General features: G+C 54.2%; 2 protein-coding genes and 1 non-coding gene across 9 annotated transcripts in view; 1 reads left to right on the forward strand and 2 right to left on the reverse strand.

Annotated features, from left to right (window-relative positions):
* DHRSX (dehydrogenase/reductase X-linked) overlaps positions 1–18,781 on the reverse strand; it is a 223,314-nt gene extending 204,533 nt beyond the window's left edge. For 5 of the 6 annotated variants that reach the window (XR_003509863.1, XR_003509864.1, XM_027535274.1 and 2 more), the window contains exon 1: positions 18,590–18,721. Coding sequence is in view for 4 of the 6 variants with exons in the window: in XM_027535274.1 (XP_027391075.1) it covers positions 18,590–18,698 (109 nt within the window). In the remaining 2 variants the exon portion in view is untranslated. Of the gene's footprint in view, positions 1–18,589 lie in introns of all 6 variants that reach the window. The other variant, XM_027535271.1, reaches the window with a different exon arrangement.
* On the reverse strand, positions 1,671–18,784 carry ZBED1 (zinc finger BED-type containing 1). 2 transcript variants are annotated; one of them, XM_027535269.1, is made up of 2 exons: positions 18,590–18,784; positions 1,671–5,920 (listed from the first exon to the last, which is right to left on the reverse strand). In XM_027535269.1, exon 2 carries the CDS (start codon positions 5,908–5,910, stop codon positions 3,787–3,789), a length of 2,124 nt encoding a protein of 707 aa, XP_027391070.1. In that variant the 5' UTR covers positions 5,911–5,920; positions 18,590–18,784; the 3' UTR covers positions 1,671–3,786. The 2 variants fall into 2 exon arrangements, with proteins under 2 accessions (XP_027391070.1, XP_027391071.1); XM_027535270.1 differs by lacking the exon at positions 18,590–18,784 and adding an exon at positions 18,281–18,300.
* LOC113888302 lies at positions 12,201–12,329 on the forward strand. The gene has a single exon (XR_003509938.1). It is a non-coding gene; the product is annotated as a small nucleolar RNA U109 (small nucleolar RNA).
* Positions 18,785–19,071: the final 287 nt, after the last annotated feature.

Genomic DNA, 19,071 nt, shown 5'->3' on the forward strand with positions numbered 1-19,071 from the left:
AAACTTTTGGTTCCCAGGGGACAGGGGAGCAGGGACACACGAGGAATTTGGGACTAACAGATACATACTGCTGTATATAAAATAAGAAACAAGGAGCTACCATATAGCACAGGGGACTAGATTCAGTATCTTGCGATAACCTACAGTGGGAAGGAATATGAAAAAGGAATATGGACATATGGATAGACGATAGGTCAGTTCAGTTCAGTCGCTCAGTCGTGTCCGACTCTTTGCGACCCCATGAATCGCAGCACGCCAGGCCTCCCTGTCCATCACCAACTCCCGGAGTTCACCTCAGACTCACATCCATCGAGTCGGTGATGCCATCCAGCCATCTCATCCTCTGTCGTCCCCTTCTCCTCCTGCCCCCAATCCCTCCCAGCATCACGGTCTTTTCCAATGAGTCAACTCTTTGCATGAGGTGGCCAAAGTAGGTACATGTTAAACTGAATCAGAAAGCATCACAGAATGATGTAGCACTTCACTGTATTTGAAGAATTACACATAAGTAATTTGAGTACACACACACACACACACACACACAATGGAATATTACTCAGCCATAAACAAGAACAAATCTTTTGCGACCTGTGACAACACACATGGACTCGGAGGGTGTTACATCAAGTGAAATAAATCACAAACAGAGAAATAGCATGTTACCACCTGTATCCAGAATCTAAAACATTTAATGAATAAATATATCAAAAAAAAACAGACTCCCAGATGGAGAGAAGTAACTAGTGATTACCACTGGAGGAAGGGTACCCTGGAGGGTCAGGATGAGGGGAGGGGATTAAGATATACAAACTACTACATTAGTAGTATACAACGTGTCCGACTCTTTAGGACTCCAAGGACTATACAGTCTGTGGGATTCTCCAGGCCAGAATACTGCAGTAGGTAGACGTTCCTTTCTCCAGGGGAGCTTCCCAACCCAGGGATTGAACTCAGGTCTCCTGCATTATGGGCGGATTCTTTACGAGCTGAGCCACCAGGGAAGCCCATCCGAAAAGCAGCACAAAGCTGTGAAAACCGACCCTGTTCTCCACACGCTCGGCTGTTTGCTACCCCGAGCCTCGGTGAGAAGCAGCCGTGTCCCTCGGACCCAAAATGACATTGATAGGGATCAAGGGAGCATGGAGATTTGATCAAGACTCAAAACGTGAATGCCCGCCCCTTCCCACCCCCCGCAAGTCACACCCCCGTGGGGGGAAGGACGGGAAGAGAAAGCGGGCGTGATGAGCTGAGGCGGTCCTCGGGGGAAGCCGGATGGACAGCTCCCCTGTTCTCTGTCCAGAGGCTGGCCATAGTGAGATGCTACCACAGGACTCCACTGATCCCCAGCCGGAGGACCACTCAGGGAAGACTTCCCACCCTCTCCCCTCCAGATCACAACTGTTGTGACCACCTCACTTTACAAGGGCTTCAAGACACAGCTCCCAGGGCTCCCTGGCTACCACCACCCAGGTTGTCAACCCGCAAATCAGCCCGACATCCCACGACAAGGGGCCGGGAGCACATCCTCAGCCCCTTCACTCAAAACAAACATGTACAACCATCATCCATGCTTCCTTTCAGCCCAGTCCTGCCATCCTCCTAGGGGCTGCTCGGAATAAAGGGAACAGTACCCTTCCGCACACAAGGAAAAAAAAAAGGAACATCTGAGAATCGTGACGTCATTGTGACTTTACTGAGCATGGAACAAACACCACTTAGACGAAGCAGAGAATCAGGATTTTGACGACAAGACCTGAGCGCAAAACACACTCCATTTCCTGGAAGCAGAGTCCCGGGCAGACCCAGATAAGACACGTGAGTGACAGTTAGCGGCCATGTCTTTACGAGAAGTTCTGGATGCCGGCAATGACCTCTTATCTGAGACGTTTACGGACACGTTCCACTTTCGTGTTCAATGGAGAAAGCTCTGAAAGTGGCAGGTTTTCACGACTGAAAAATGGCCTAGTTAAGCTCAAAACGTCTGTGTAGATGTGGCATCCCTGAGCCACCCTGGAATAGAGGCAACCCATAAAACACAGAAAAGGAAAAAGACGACGGATGCTAACCTCCGAGGCTGTTTCTGGGGTAGCTTGCTTTCTTAAAAGAAAGGAGAGCGAGGGAGGGAGCAGGGAAAGATAGGAAATGGAAAAACCCTGGATGCCCTGGTGGTACACATGGTCCGTCGTCACTCAGGACGGACATGGACACACTGCTGTGTTTAACATGGAGAACCAGCCAGGACCTGCTGGACAGCACAGGGAACTCTGCTCAATACTCTGTAATAACCTTATGGTTCCCAGGGGGAAGGGTGGGGGAAGGGATAGTCAGGGAGTCTGGGATGGACATGGACACACTGCTGTATTTAACATGGAGAACCAGCAAGGACCTGCTGGACAGCACAGGGAACTCTGCTCAATGTCATGTGGCAGCCTGGCTGGGAGGGGAGTTTGGGGGAGAAGGGATACATGTCTATGTGTGGCTGAGTCTCTTTGCTGTCCACCTAAAACTGTCCAACATTGTTAATTGGCTATTGTTGTAGAGCTGCTCAGTCATCTCTCTCTGCAACCCCATGGACTGTAGCCCCACCAGGCTCCTCTGTCCATGGGATTCTCCAGGCAAGAATATTGGAGTGGGCTGCCATTCCCTCCTGCAGCGGATCTTCCCAACCCAGGGGTCGAACCCAGGTCTCCTGCATTGGCAGGCAGGTTCTTTACCATGGAGGCCCCTGGGAAGCGTCTTTGAAGCATCGGGACGCACGAACACCACCTGGAGAACACAAGAGCTAGAGAACCTGGCAAGGACCGTGAATTCGGGCAAGGGCGGGGAGGAAAAAAAAAAAAAAAAACACTCGTGGGTGGGAGAAAACAAACCACACCCAATATTTCTTCTTCGGCTTTTTTATAAGCGATGGCACTACGGGCTCAAGGGTAACATGTTGCATCACGCCTTGAAAACAGGGCGGGTGGCTAAAGCGTGTCTCCAGGTTCCCTGGTAATTGACAAGGTAGTCGTGTTCCTTTACGGACCGACGGGGCTAACAGCCGCGGATGGTGCCCCGGGGGGGGGGGGGCGTGCAAATAGTGCTCACAGGGAGGTGGGCTTTGGGGAACACAGAAGGGGCTTTTGTCCTCAGCGGCCCCCTGATTTCCATGTTTCTGGTTCACCCCAAACCCTCCCTGGCGTGAGGACATGGACACTGTAGGTACGGAATTAGCAGAGGGAGTCAGAACACCCCCGCCGGCCATGCTAGCGTCAGGGGCGTTGAGGATTGGTAATCCGATGGGCGGACGCCTCCGGTTTTTACAAGTCCTTTCTTTCCCGGTTCCTGGAATACAAGGGGGTTCCCCACCACAGCCGCCGCCCCCCGCAGAGGAAACACTTGTTTTCACCAGGTTTGCACCACTCAAGAGCCTCGTGTCTCTTCTCTGTGGACCACCCAGAGTCTGTCTCTCTTCTCTGTGGACCATGCAGCGTCCATCTCAGTCCTCTGGGGTCATCCAGAGTCCGTCTCTCTTGTCTGAGACACCCAAAGTCCGTCTCCCTTCTCTGGACCACCCAGAGTCCGCGTCTCCCCTCTGGGGCACGCACACACCCACACACACACCCACACCCACAAAGATCCGTGTCTTCCGCTCGATTCCCGCATTCCCAGCAGCAGTGCGCCCATCCGCGCTGGGGTGGCGGGGCCGTTAGTCCCAACAGCCGAGCATCCAGAAGGGTACCGCCCCCCAGCGCGCGGCTGTGCACCCGCCCCCGCCCTGCCGGTGCCCGCCAGCCCCAGCCCCGGCTACACGAAGCTGCCGTCCCTGACGCCGAAGAAGCCGGCGTGGGCCGCCTCGCCGGGCGCGAAGGCCTGCTCGTGGTCCAGGCCCCACTCGCCCTCGTCTTCGTCCTCCAGCTCGGCGTCGGCGCCGCCGCGCGCGTTCTCGTACAGGAAGACCTGTTCGTCCACGTGCGCGGGGGCCAGGCGGTTGCGCTTGGCGCTCACCACGGTGGCGCACGAGCCGAAGAGGCGCTCGGGGCCGACGCGCGTGGCCGCCACGGCCCAGTACTTCTGGAGCACCTTGGGCAGCACGGGGAACAGCGCCAGGCGGTCCGACCACCACTTGAGCGGGTCCTCGTTGAGCCCCAGCGGCTTCTGCGACTTGAAGTTGCTGAGCTCCTCCACCACCTGGGCATGCCACTCCTCCTGATCCTCCACGCCCCCGGTGGGGCAGAAGATCTCGGCCAGCATGTCGTTGATGACGCTGGCTGGGGGCGGGGTGGGCGAGGGCGCCGGCTTCTTGGCCGGCGGCGGCTCCTCGGGCGGCGCGGCCGCCTTGTCCTCGGAAGCGCGGTAGGCGCCCTCTTTGACCTTCTCCAGGAGGCCCTTGGCCTCCTCCAGCACGCGGTTCTCCACCTGCTGCCGCTCGAAAGTGGAGAGGAACGGCAGCCTCTTGTAGCGCGGGTCCAGGAAGGTGGCCACGTTGAGGAACAGGTCGATCTCGGGGCTCTCCTGGTAGGTCTTGGCGAGCTCCTTGGCGATCACCTCCTTGGCCATGCTGATCTCCTTGGGGTCCGTCTCCTTGGGGTTGAGAGTCGTGTTCAGCAGCATGTGCAGCAGCGGCTTGACCATGCTGATGGTGGGGTACTTGGAGGCCGACAGCATCTCGGCCACCTGCTTGAAGGGCTGCAGCAGCTCCACCAGGCCCTCGATGGTGGCCCACTCGGCGGCCTCCAGCATGAGATGGTGGTTGTTGGTGTCTTCCAGCAGGACCCCAGCGATGGCAAACTGCTGCTCCTTGAGCCGCTGCAGCATTGCCAGCGTGCTGCCCCACCAGGCCACGCGGTTGCTCACCAGCATGCAGGGGGCCGCGTTCTGCTGTCTCTGCTTTTCGTGGAGCATGACCATGGCCACGGATGACTGCTGGAAGTAGGCCACCAGCTTGGCGCAGCGGCCCAGCAGCGCGCCGAGCTTGGGCAGCCGGAAGGCCTGGCGGATGGCCACGTCGAAGGTATGGCCCAGGCACGGCATGTGCACCGGGATGTCGAGCAGCGAGCAGGCCTGGGCCAAGTCCTTGCTACGGTCCGTGGTGGCGCCGAAGACCTTGGTGTGGACGCCCCACTCGATGAACGCTTCGTAGAGGACGCGCGTGATGGTCTCGGCAGCGTTCTCCTCGGGCACCTCGAAGGTCTTGAGGCAGCGGGAGCCCACCGCCAGCCCGTGGGGGGCCGCGCGGCCCAGGAAGTGCGCCGACAGCGTCACGTAGGTGCGGTTCTGGGTCTGGCTGCGCCACAGGTCGGTGGAGACGCCGCACCAGGCGGCGTCCGCCAGCTCCTTGAGCACCGCCTCGCGCACGGTGCCGTAGCGCTCGGGGATGGCCTTGCCGCAGAAGAACTTGCGGCTCGGCAGCTCGTAGCGCGGCTCAGCGGCCTTCAGCAGCGCCCTGAATGTGGGCTCGTCCACAATGGAGGCCGGGTAGAGGCCCTCGCAGATGAGGCCCATGACGGCGGTGGTCAGCTCCTGCTGCTTGCGGCTCTCGTGGCCGTGCGTGCCGGCCTTGGCGGCCAGCGGCTCAGGCGTGCCGCCGGGCTGCGCGGGGTCCGGCTTCAGCTTGGAGAAGGCGCTGGCGAAGGCTTCGCGCATCTGTTCCGTGTTGCTCTTGACGAACTCGCAGAACTCGTCGGGGTGGTTCTTCTCCAGGTGGTAGGACAGGTTGGAGGTGTTGCCCGAGTAGGCGATCTGGGCCATGCAGATGCGACAGTAGATCTTCTTCCACTGCAGGATGCAGCCCTCGGCGTTCGTGTCGAAGCCGAAGTAGCGCCACACTTTGCTCTTGGCGCGCGGGTGCGCCACCAGCTTGAGGTCGCTCTGCCCGCCCTCCAGGCTCTTGCACTCCATCGCGCCGCCCCCGGCTGGGCCTCCGCTCATTCGGGACGACCTGCCGAGAAGCAGCAGAACAAAGAGCGTGAGAAGACGGCCCGGCTCCGCCCGGCCAGCTGGCGGGCGGGGGGAGCGGGGTGGCTCTGGAAACGAGGGCGCACGGAGGTGGGGACCACCCCAAGGCCGCCGCTCCAGCTGGTGGCAAAGCAGCAAGGGCTCAGTCTGAAAAGCGAGCAGCTGTTCCATCCAGGTGCCTCGGAGACATGCATTTATTGATTGCTTTTTTTTTTTTTTTTAAGTGTTTCCATCCTCTTTGGAATCCTCATGACAGCTCTTTCATCACCTGAGCTGGTGTATTACATCCTGTTCTGGGAAATAAACCAGCCCCGCAAATAAGCAGGCAAGCAGGTGGGTCTGTTCCCCAGCAGACCCCACGGTTCCCAAACACCCCCTTGCCAGGCCAAGAGGACCCACGTCCCCCACTCCTAAAGACTCCTGGTCAGGACGCAGGCGTGTCAAAGGCCACCAAGAAAACTGGCTCAGATAAGAGCAGCACATGTGGGGGTTCTCAAGCAGGCCTGTGCGGCCCTTGTGGCTCACCTGGTAAAGAATCCGCCTGCAATGCAGGAGACCCCTGGTTGCATGCCTGGGTTTGGAAGATCCCCTAGAGAAGGGATAGGCTGCCCACTGCAGTATGCTTGAGCTTCCCTGGTAGCTCAGCTGGTAAAGAACCTGCCTGCAATGCAGGTGGGGAAGATCCCCTGGAGAAGGGACAGGCTACCCACTCCAGTGTTCTTGGGCTTCCCTGTGGCTTAGATGGTAAAGAATCCGCTTGCAATGTGGGAGAATCCTAATTGGATGCCTTGGTCGGGAAGATCCCATAGAGAAGGGACAGGCTACCCACTCCGGTATTCTTGAGGTTCCCTGGTAGCTCAGCTAGTAAAGAACCTGCCTGCAATGCAGGAGACCCCTGGGTCGGGAAGATCCCCTGGAGAAGCAATAGGTTACCCACTCCAGTATTCTTGGGCTTCCCTGGTGGCTCAGATAGTAAAGAATCGGCCTGCAATGCAGGAGACCTGGCTTCAATCCCTGGGTTGGGAAGACACCCTGGGGAGCGGGGCATGGCAACCCACTCCAGTATTCTGGCCTGGACAATCCCCATGGACAGAGGAGTTTGGCAAGCTGATGTTCACGGGGTCCCAAAGAGTCAGACACGACTGAGTGACTGAGCATGCACAAGCAGATACTAGGCTGGCCGACCAGCATTCAAGTGTTTTTTTTTTTCAAATTTTACGTTTTTCAGTGATGCCTTTTTGCCCACAATGAGGTATCACCTCACTCCTGTCACAATGGCTTTCATGAAAAAAAAAAAAAACCACAAGTAACAAATGTTGACAAGGATGTGGAGAAAAGGGACCCCTTCCTACACTTGGTGGGGATGTGAACTGATGCAGCCACTATGGAGAACAGTACGGACGTTCTTTGAGAAACTAAAATCAGCTACCATACGATCCTGCCGTCCCATTCCTGGGCATAATATGCAGACAAAACGACAATTCAAAAAGATACGTGCACTTCAGCGTTCATTCCAACACTATTCAAAACAGCCAAGACACGGAAGCAACCTAAGTGTCCGTCAACAGAGGAATGGATAAAGAGGTGGTACGTGTACACCACGGAAGACTACTCAGCCACGGAAAGGAATTAACTGATGCCCCCTGCTGCGACATGGACGGACCTAGAGATTATCGTACTGAGTGAAGTTAAGAAAGTGGACGACAAATGGCGATCCAATAAAAAATATTATTTAAAACCAGTGCATATGGAGACTTTGCTGGTGGCCCCAGTGGCTGAGACTCCCAGCTTCCAATGCAGGGGGCCTGGCTTCCATCCTTGGTCAGGGAACCGGATCCCACATGTCACAGCTGAAGACGCTGCATATTCCAACGAAGACACAAAGCAGCCAAATACATACATGTATATATATATACACACACACACACGTATACGAAACTAGTGAAGATAACAAAACAGAAGCAGACTCACAGATCTAGAGAACTGCCTCACTGGAAAATCGTTCCTGATGCTGGGAAAGACTGAGGGCAGGAGGAGAAGGGGACGACAGAGGATGAGATGGTGGGATGGCATCACCGACTCAATGGACATAAGTTTAAGCGAGCTCCAGGAGATGGTGAAGGATGGAGAAGCCTGGTGTGCTGCAGTCTATGAGGTCGCAAAGAGTCAGGCATTACTGAACAACAACGACATCAATGATAACTCATGAAAAAATTAGAAAGAGGACTTTGGTACTTCACAGGCTCTATTTTTCTCCCCAGGAGCATCTGGGAATGGATGCCAGACTGGGGCAGGAAGGGAATTCTCCATCCCTGGAATGTCTCAGAATGCCCCCCGCCTCGTGGCCACAAACATCTGGACACTGAGAAGCCAACCAGCCGTGGTGCAGCGTCCCTGGATTCTCAGAGCTCAGCCCCCAGGCTCCCACTGCTGGCGATGCTCACACGCTCAGCTCTGTGGAGCTGCCAGTCAGAGGGCCAGGACACCCGAAAGGCTAGCTGAGTTTTCTTAAGAGGTGTCAGGGGAGGGACCTCCCTGGTCGGCCAGTGGTTAAGGCTCCATGCTCCCAGGGGGAACTTGTTAGTCACCTACTTTATAGATGGCAGCTCCACAGCTATTTTATGCATGGCAGGGGGCACAGGTGGATCCCTGCGTGCGGAACTAGGATCCTGCATGCAGTCCAAGAGCATACAAACAAAAAAAGACTATATCAAGAAAAGAATTGAAGGTGTCTGTTACTCACAGACATAGAAAACGTATGGCCACCAAAGCGGAAGGATGAGAGATATATTAGGAGTTTGGGATTAACAGATACACACGACTATATATAAAATAGATAACTAACAAGGACCTATGTACCATATGTAATAGGAAACTATATTCATTACGGGCTTCCCTGGTGGCTCAGCTGGTAAAGAATCCACCTGCAATGTGGGAGACCTGGGTGCAATCCCCGAGTTGGAAGATCCCCTGGAGAAGGGATAGGCTACCCACTCCAGTATTCTTGGGCTTCCCTGGGGGCTCAGCTGGTAAAGAATCTGCCTGCAGTGTGGGAGACCTGGGTTCAACCCCTGGGTTGGGAAGATTCCCCTGGAGAAGGGAAAGGTTACCCACTCCAGTATTCTGGCCTGGAGAATCCCATGGGGTCGCAAAGAGTCAGACACGACTGAGCGACTCTCACTTTCTGACTATATATAAACTAGATGACCGACAGGGACCTAGTTACTGTATATAACAGGAAACTACATTCATTATACGATTATACACCCAGATAACTATATAATACACTATCATCTTGCTGTAATGGAAAAGAATATGAATATGTATGTGTGTGCCCAACTGAATCACTTTGCTGTGCGCCTGAAACTAACACAGCCCTGTAAATCAAACATCAATTTGTTAAAAAAAATTCTTTAATTAAAACAAATTTAAAAACGTGTCTGTTAAATCTGCAAGCCTTCAATCTCCTGTTGTCGTTTGGTCGCTCATTCGTGTCCGACTCTCTGCGACCGCACAGACCACAGCACGCCAGGCTTCCCTGTCCTTCCCCGTCTCCCGGACTTTGCTCAGCCTACTGTACAGCACTCACAGTTAAATCACACACTGCAGCCACCAGGCATTTTCTGAGTGTGGGGGCAAATATTCAAAACTCAGTAACGACAGTGGGCTGAAAATCACCCTCCACTGAAAATTCATGTCCTCCCAAAACCTCAGAAGAGGACATTACATGGAAATAAGTTCTCTGCAGACATGATGGAGTGAAGGTCTGAGATGAGGTCCTCTTGGATGGGGGTGGCCCTAAACCCAGGGACAGGGTCCTTATAAGACACAGAAGAGGGGAGACACGGACGCAGAGAAGCAGCCACGTGGAGACAGGGGCAGAGACGGGAGGGAGGCGGCCACCAGCCCAGGGACGGATGCCTGGAGCCCCCAGAAGCTGGGAGAGGCGGGAAAGACCCTCCCCTGGAGCCTCTGCAGGGAGCCCAGCCCTGGGACCCCTGGACCTCAGACGCCTGGTCCCCAGGAAGAGACAGGATGCCTTCGTGTGATTTCAAATGCTCTGCTCGGGCCAGAGGGCTCAGAGGTGGGGCCCTGGGGGTGGCGATCCAACAAGGCCAGGATGTGTAGAGAAAGAAAGGACCCTAGGATCACAGCTCCTGCAGATGGACTAGGAGTGGGGGGGTGCCTGGGCATGGGAAAGGCCGTCCCCTAAAGCGAGGGGAACCTCGCAGCAGGCACCACAGCTGGGCTCTGGCATGGAGCTCTTCCGTCCTACATGGGCAACGCAATTCAGTCTCATCAGAGTTTCCTACTACATGGTCGTCGTGATGCCAACCACGATGAACGATCAGTGCTGTTGGGCTGAAGGCAGCCTGAGGTCTGTGGTCCTGCAGGAAGCATCGTGACAAAGCCACAGCTTAAGGAGGCACCGCCCGTGGGGAGTCTCCCCCTTGCAGTTTCACAACCAATGGACAAATGATGGCAGGATTTCCCGAGGCCCCCTAAGGAGACGGGGACACAGGAAGGCAGTTTATTTGTTTGTTTTTCCACTCTGCTTTTAACTGGCCTTTCTCTGAGGTCAACCAGGCTGAGCATCTTTTCAAGTTTATCTGTTGGCCACCTGTCTGTCTTCTTGGAAGAAATGTCAACTCAAAATGTCCACTGAGGTCCTCTGGCTATTTTTAATTGGGTTGCATGCTAAGTCGCTTCAGTCATGTCCAACTCTCTGCAACCCCACGGACTGTAGCCCGCCAGGCTCCTCTGTCCATGGGGATTCTCCAGGCAAGAAGACTGGAGTGGGTTGCTATTTCCTCCTCCAGGGGAATCTTCCCGACCCAGGGATCGAACCCAGGTCTCCTGGATCTCCTGCACTGCAGACAGATTCTTTACCCCTGAGCCACCTGGGCAGCCCATCATCGGTCACATTGTTTGTAAACACTTTCTCCCTTTCCACTGGCTGGCCTTCTGTTTTGTCCCAGTTTAATTCGGTCCCATTTGGTTACTTCTGCTTTTATTTCCCTTGCCGCAAGACACAGGACCAAAAAGCTACTGCTAAGAATTAAGTCAAATTACTCTCTTCCTGTGTTTTCTCCTACGAGTCTCATGGTTTCCAGAGTCTTACGTTTAGGTCTTTAATCCGTTTTGAGTTTTGGGGGTTTTGTGCTTTTTTCTGGCTGCCCTGGGTCTTCACTGCCACATGAAAGCTTTTTCCAGTCGTGAGTGGCAGCTGCTGTCCAGCTGCGGCACGTGGGCTGACATGCTACGCAGAGTGATCCCCAGAGCAGGGATCGAACTGGTGTCCCCCCGAGTGGCAAGGCAGATTCTTAACCACTGGCCCATCAGCGAAGCCCCTAGAGTTTATGTCTGCATATGGCGTTAGCGCGTATTCCACTTCCATTCTTTTCTCTGGAGCTGTCCAGTCGCGTGTGATGGGTTGGAGCGTATACACTAACCACGGCGGGGCACAGCAAGCCTTGCATGGTCCACGGCCGCTTTCAGAGTCAGGAATGAAGGTTCTGTCCAAGCAGCCTCCACGCCAAGTGGGCAACCCTAGCATCTCTCGGGGGGAAACCATCGCCAAGATGCTACCCGGGGCCTGGCGGGGTCTTGCCTTTGCTCACAGCAGTGGCACCAGCCAGATCATCCACAAACATAATGACCGTGTCCCGAGAAAAAGGATGAAGTCAGCAAGTGGAGGGCCAGCATCACTCTGCTCCACTGGGACTTCCAGGAGCCGGCAAGGACCAAAAACAGCCACTATGCTCCCTGATTTGGTATTTGTTTGGGGAGAATATAGTTGTCTTTTTGTTGGGTGGAAAAAAATGTTACTAGGGATCACACGTAAGTGGCTTCTGATTTTTCGCTGGGTAAAAAAAAAAAAAGTGTTACTGGGAATAACATGTAAGCAGTTTGTTACTTTTCGATGGGTAAAAGGAATAAAAATTAAAGTGTTGGGCTTCCCAGGTGGCTCAGTGGTAACGAACCCACCTGCTAATATGCAGGAGATGTGGGATGGATCCCTGGGTCAGGAAGATCCCTTGGAGGAGGAAACGGCAGCCCACTCCAGGATTCTTGCCTGGAGAATCCCATGGACAGAGGAGCCTGGCGGGCTACACTCCACGGGGTCACAAAGACTTGGTTATGACTCAGCAACAACTGCAAAGAAAGGTTACTGGGAATCACATGTAAGTGTCTCGTTAATGTGATCTGAAATTCACGTTGTAGATTTCCGTGTTGACCATTTAAAGTTCTTTTTTCATTTCTTGCATGTGAATGTCGGCTCCTCATTCCTTTGCAAGATGGAATCTATAATGTGCTAGAATAATAAAGGAGTTCTCAGGGCTGGCAATGTTACAATAGCTGTTGAGTAGTTCTATCTTTCTCTTACATTTCAAAAAAAAAAAAAAAAAACTGTGGCCCCTCCCTGGGAGAAAACTGTATTTCCCGATAAAAGATAAAAAACATAACCACAATACCATGACCACAGCTAAGCAACTGTGACAAGAATTTCTCAACATCATCGAAAAAAAATTTTAAGTTTTTACTTTATTAACATGGAACTGAATAGGATCAATGCAGACAAGAAAAAGCCACACAAACCAAAGCCTTGGGGGAAGGGGGAGTCCTCATTTCTTTTTAAGACTAAAAAGAGCCAAAGGTCAACCGAACTATGGTTTTGCCTCCCTGGAGTGACAGCTCCCAACTATTCATATGTACACAAAACCAGCCAGATGTTACTTCCTCTTGACAGACTTTTTAAAAAATCCTACAGTTTGAAAACTAGAATCCGCCCTAAAATGGCTTTGTAAATGGGCCAGCTGACCTCTGTTCTTGAGCTGGACAGTCAGTCCATCAGCAGAAGTCCATTTTCCAGACCAAAGTCCATTTTCCAGATCACAAGGCCTGACTCCTATTTGCAACAGAGCTTTTTTTTTTTTTTTTAATTTTTTGTGGTTATTGTTCATCATGGATTTTTTTTTCTTCATCAAGTTTAAAAAAAAAAAAAATTGGGGGGGCCATGTCTGAGGCATGGAAGACCAGAGTTCCCCAACCACAGATGGAACCTGAGCCCCCTGCAGTGGAAGCAAGGAGCCTTAACCATGGGGCCCCCAAGGGGGTCCCTGAAACAGAATTCTTACAGGAAAATCTGCATGGTACCTTTATTTTCTTGGGCTCCAAAATCACCACAAACGGTGACTGCAGCCATGAAATTAAGAGACTCTTGCTCCTTGAAAGAAAAGCTAAGACAAACCCAGACTGTGTATTAAAAAGCAGAGACATCACTTTGCTGACAAAGGTAAGTCTGGTCAAAGCAATGGTTTGACTAAAGAATTGATGCTTTTGAACTATGGTGTTGGAGAGGACTCTTGAGAGTCCCTTGGACAGCAGGGAGATCCAACCAGTCCATCCTAAAGGAAATCAATCCTGAGTGTTCATTGGAAGGATTGATGTTGAAGCTGAAACTCCAATTCTTTGACCACCTGATGCAAAGAACTGACTCATGGGAAAAGACCCTGATGCTGGGAAAGACTGAAGGCGGGAGGAGAAGGGGACGACAGAGGAGGAGATGGTTGGATGGCATCACGGACTCAATGGACAAGAGTTTGAATAAACTCCCGGAGTTGGTGATGGACAGGGAGGTCTGGTGTGCTGTGGTCCATGGGACTGCAGACTCCGACATGACTTAGCAACTGGACAAGTTGTAACAGACAATGACCATAGAGAATGTGGAGGTCAGACTCTATTAGAGGAATTCTTCTAACTCCTCTATTAGAGGAATTCTTCTAACTCCTCTATTAGAGGAATTCTTCATTTGCCCACATAGGTCTCTAGCCACGCACAGACCTCCAACTGCTGTGAGTTTGTCACCCTCTTGTCTGTAGTAATACATTTTAAGAAAACGTCCCCTTCAGGAGTCAGCTCCTGTTTGAAGCATCTTCTTCCACCTTTTCACAGAATCCACGGGCACTCACACGGCACGCCTGCCCCAGTGGATAAAATGTGCAGGGTCATGCACAATTCCAAAGGGAGGGTCATAAACGTGGGAGAGAAACCTCCATCTTATCGCAGTCACACCGGGAGAAGGTATTCAAGTGCAATGAATATGTGCTGCGAGTTTTCCCCCACGAAAAAGACGAGAAACAGCTCACCTCCAGAAAACTCCACATTTGCCCAAGCAAGCCACCGTTGAGGGGCTGAGATGATCCACAGACAGATTCACCCAATATTCAATACCTGACGTGCAAACATTAGCAATGGGCGTAAGCAAAGAAGTTTTAAGTCTGATGTGTGATCTGACTTCTCCGGGTGGGTGATCAGAGACCAGAGCAGGAACCGAGACACAGGGACAGAGAATGGGCTTGTGAACATATAGTGGGGGAAGGAGACGGTGGGACGAATTGAGAGAGTGGCGTTGTTATATATACACACACGACCATGCGTAAAACAGACAGCTAGTGCGAAGCTGCTCTGTAGCACAGGGAGCTCAGCTCAGGGCTCTGTGATGACCTAGAGGGGTGGATGGGGGTGGAGGGAGGCTCAAGAGGGAGCAGATGTATGTAAACCTATAGCTGATTCAAGCTGGCTTAAAACTCAACACTCAGAAAAACTAAGATCATGGCATCCGGTCCCATCACTTCATGGCAAACAGATGGGGAAACCGTGGAAACAGTGGCTGACTTTATTTTTCTGGGCTCCAAAATCACTGCAGATGGTGACTGCAGCTGTGACATTAAAAGATGCTTACTCTTTGGAAGAAAAGTTATGACCAACCTAGACAGTGTATTAAAAAGCACAGATATTACTTGGCCAACAAAGGTCCATCTAGTCAAGGCTATGGTTTTTCCAGTCATCATGTATGGATGTGAGAGCTGGACCGTAAAGCTGAGCGCCAAAGAATGGATGCTTTTGAACCGTGGTGTTGGAGAAGACTTGAGAGTCCCTTGGACTGCAAGATCCAAGCAGTCCATCCTAAAGGAAATCAGTCCTGAATGTTCACTGCAAAGACTGATGCTGAAGCTGAAACTCCAATACTCTGGCCACCCGATGCGAAGAACTGACTCACTGGAAAAGACCCTGATGCTGGGAGGGATTGGGGGCAGGAGGAGAAGGGGATGACAGAGGATGAGATGGTTGGATGGCATCACTGACTCGATGGACATGAGTTTGAGCAAGCTCCAGGAGTTGGTGATGGACAGGGAGGCCTGTCCTGTGCTGCGGTCCATGGGGTCGCAAACAGTCGGACACGACTGAGCGACTGCACTGAACTACAGCTGATTCACACTGTTTTACATCAAAACCCAACACAACACTGTAAAGCAATTATCATTCAATTAACAATATTAAAAAAAAAAAAAAGACCTTTCACAACCAAACGCACTTCAGCAATCATTGCTGTGGTTTGTTGTTATCACTTTAAAATACGTAAATAAGAAAGTGTTTCTGTCACTGAGACCATGCTTGCTCCACTCTCCACACCACAGGCCACGAATCCGAGAGACAAACTGTTGAGGCAAGAAAGAGACTTTAATCAGGGAGCCTGCAGACCGAGAAGATGGCAGGCTAGCACCTCAAAGCAAGTATCTTACTGGGGTCTGGATGCCAGGTTCTTATATAGATCTGAGAGGAAGAAGCCATGTGGAACTGAAGTCAAAAGGCTGCATCCAGAGGGAGAGACAGTGCGGAAGTCACGTGAAAGGGTCTGCACTCTTGCTAAACATCTCCCACGAAATGTCCAGCCTTCCTAAGCGCTGTGTTAAACTCATCTATTCACAGGTGGGCAGGGACAAACTCTCTCTCCAGAGCTAAATAAATGCACTTTAAGTGAAAATCACTCATTCGTTTAGGACTCTTTGCGACCCCATGGACTATACACTCCATGGAATTCTGCAGGCCAGAATACTGGAGTGGGTAGCCTTTCCCTTCTCCAGGAGATCTTCCCAACCCAGGGATGGAACCCAGCTCTCCAGCTCTGCAGGTGGATTCTTTATCAGCTGAGCCACCAGGGAAGCCCCCAAAAGGCACTTTACTTGACAGTCAGAGAGGCAGGGTCCTCCAGGCAAGCCACTGAGTACGATTATAATAATAAAGGGGCTTCCCTGGTGGCTTAGACGGTAAAGAATCTCCCTGCAATGCAGGGGACCTGGGTTTGATCCCTGGGTCAAGCAGATGCCCTGGAGAAGGGAATGGCAACCACTCCAGTATTCTTGCCTAGAAAATCCCATGGGCAGAGGTGCCTGGTGGGCTACAGTCTGTGGGGTCGCAAAGAGTCAGACAGGACTGAGCGACTTTCTTTTTTTTTCTTTATAATAATAAAAAGCAAGTCAAAGAAACAGCTTCCAATATGGAGTTAGAATTGGTGACTTTCTCCCTGTAACATTTCCACATTAATTATTTTATACTTTGTACATATTTATATAGCCCATACATACTATTAAAAAAGAAAACATCTGATGTCTAAAGGCAAAAAACCAGGACTCCCCTGGAGGTCCAATGGTTACAACTTGGCCGTTTCAATACCGGGTTCAATCCTGGGTGGGGTTGCTAAGATCCGTTATGACTCAGTGAACAAAAAACCCAGAAACAAAAACAGAAGCAACACTGTGACCAATTCAATAAAGACAAAACAAAACAAAAAATCCCAGCTACTCTGCATCTGAACTGGGCCTCTGGGGTACAGTTTATTTAGCTGCATACCTGGGCAAAGTTCAACGTCTGGCCCGCCAGGATCCTCAGTCTGTGGGATTCTCCAGGCAAGAATACTGGAGTGGGTGGCCATTCCCTTCTCCAGGGGATCTTCCCCTCCGGGATAGAACCCTGGTCTCCTGCACTGCAAGCAGATTGTTCACTGTCTGAGTCACCAGGGAAGCCCACAACCTCCCCTGCTACTGCTAAGTCGCTTCAGTCGTGTCCGACTCTGTGCGACCCCACAGACGGCAGCCCACCAGGCTCCCCCGTCCCTGGGATTCTCCAGGCAAGAACACTGGAGTGGGTTGCCATTTCCTTCTCCAATGCATGCAAGTGAAAAGTGAAAGTGAAGCCGCTCAGTCGTGTCCGACTCTTAGTGACCCCATGGACTGCAGCCCACCAGGCTCCTCCGTCCATGGGATTTTCCAGGCAAGAGTACTGGAGTGGGGTGCCATTGCCTTCTCCACCCCTGGGTGCACTGCAATTTCGGGCCAGTTTGGGGCGAACACGGGACTGCTCTGCACAGTCCTTCACTGTTGACAAGTCAGCCCAGACGTCAAAGCTGTCCTCTGCCTTCCACTGCAGTCTTTTCCGGTCACGCTTGATGTGCTTTTTAAAAAAGCACCAAAATGCAGTTGATCAGAAAACTAAACGCTTAGCTCACATAAACCTGGGAAGATGTATCTCCCTGGGTGAAGACCCAGGGAGGGGAGAAAAAGAAGTCCTTGTGCTCAGAGCTGCAGGTGTGCAAGGCCTGGGCCCTGCAGGGCCTTCCTGGGGGTGCTGGAGGCACGGGAAGGCATTTGCACAAGCCTAGTAACAGCCTCTCTGTTTCTCCAGCCCAATCTCCTGGGGGTGGTCAGGGGCGTTACCCACAGGCTGCCCTGGGAGAGGGGGGTGTGGGGGTGCTATGCCAACACCCCGAAAACACAGTTGGACTTAAGAATCTCTCTTACGCCAGACGATAAAGAGAGTCGTTACAAGGTAACAGGGCACCACGCTTCCCAGAGAATACTTTGTTTTCACCTAAAAAAATTGATATGTCATTTACGGCTCACAGACCCTAGAGTTATTTTGATATCCTGCAAGTCAAGAGCAGACAGAAACAACACCGGTTTCCTCGATCGAAGTCCTGAGAACACCGAGGTGGCCAGACAGCCAGAGAGCCCCCCAGATTGGTGGGAAAGGGAGTCGGGGGGCGGGGGGTCCCTAATATGCGTGAAGACGCGAATGGGTCCCCGCACCGCCAAGTTTGGGCCCCGAGGCTCCGCGCAGGTGGTGCAGGCCAGAGAAACCGGCGGCCCCTAAACGGGAGCTCTCCTCTCTAGGGCTCCTAGAAGCCCTAGAAGCCGCCGCCGGCCCCTTGGCGCGCCCCCGCCCCCGCCCCAGCTCCCCGGTCCCTGCAAACCCGGGCAGGCCCCGTTCTACTGGAGCCTGCGCGGGGCCGGGATGGCGGGCGCCCTCCGCCTCCCTCCGGGACGCGGGTCTGCAGAGCGCAGGGACCCGGGGGGGGGCTGCCGCCGTGGTTGGGGAGCGCACGGATCCCCTGGAGAGACCCCAGCCCCCGGGGCGCTGGGGAGGGCGCGCCTTCCCCCAAGCCAACCCCCCAGGCCGCCCGGCCCGGCTTCCGGGAGCGCCCGACGCGGCGCGTACGAACCTGCGACCCCCAGGCCAGGGCGCGCGGGACCCCCTGGCTACCCCGGCCCCCGGGGCGCGCGGAGCGGGCGGGGCGGTGGGGAGGCCGCGCCTCCTCCCACCGCCAAGGCCGCCCGGCCCTGCTTCCGGGAGCGCCCGACGCGCCCGCCTCCCCGCGCCCCTTCCCAGCTCCGCCCCAAACCTGGGGTCCTCTCCACGGGCGGAGGGCGCGCCCCGGGCCCGGCGGCGCGGTCCCCGGCCAGCCCCACGCCGCAGCCCCGCCCGGCCCCGGCCCCTCGCCGCCTCCCCGCGCCCCTCCCCGGCCGCTGACCTGGCTCCACGAAGCCCCGGACGCAGCGGCGCAGCAGCTGCGCCACGATCAGCGCCGCGCCCACCGCGTACACCCGCAGGGCCGCCCGCGCCGCGGACAAAGGCGACATGGCTGCCCCTCCGCCGCCGCTTCCGCGCCGCCCGCCGGACTCGGAGCCCCGGGCCGGACGGCGGAAACGCGCCCGCGGCGGCCCGCCCCGCGCCGCGCCCGCGCCCCGCCCCCCGCGCGCGCCCGACTCCCGCCCCGAGCGCGCCCCCGCGCCCCGCCCCCCCCGCGCGCGCGCCCCCGACTCCCGCCCCCCGCGCGTGCCCCCAGCCCCTCCTGCGCGCGCCCCGACTCCCGCCTCGCGCGCGCGCGCCCCCGACTCGTGCCCCGCGCGCGTTCTCCCAGCGCTTCCTGCGCGCGCCCCCAGCGCCTCCTGCGCGTGCCCCGGACTCCCGCCCCGCGCGCACCCCCAGCCCCTCCTGCACGCGCCCCCGACT

Source organism: Bos indicus x Bos taurus, chromosome X (genome assembly GCF_003369695.1).
Source record: "Bos indicus x Bos taurus breed Angus x Brahman F1 hybrid chromosome X, Bos_hybrid_MaternalHap_v2.0, whole genome shotgun sequence".
Taxonomy (NCBI): Eukaryota; Metazoa; Chordata; class Mammalia; order Artiodactyla; family Bovidae; genus Bos; species Bos indicus x Bos taurus.

Coding starts and splice junctions, on each gene's coding strand:
- ZBED1 (XM_027535269.1), bottom strand. CDS start 5,910: ATGAGCGGAGGCCCAGCCGGGGGCGGCGCGATGGAGTGCAAGAGCCTG.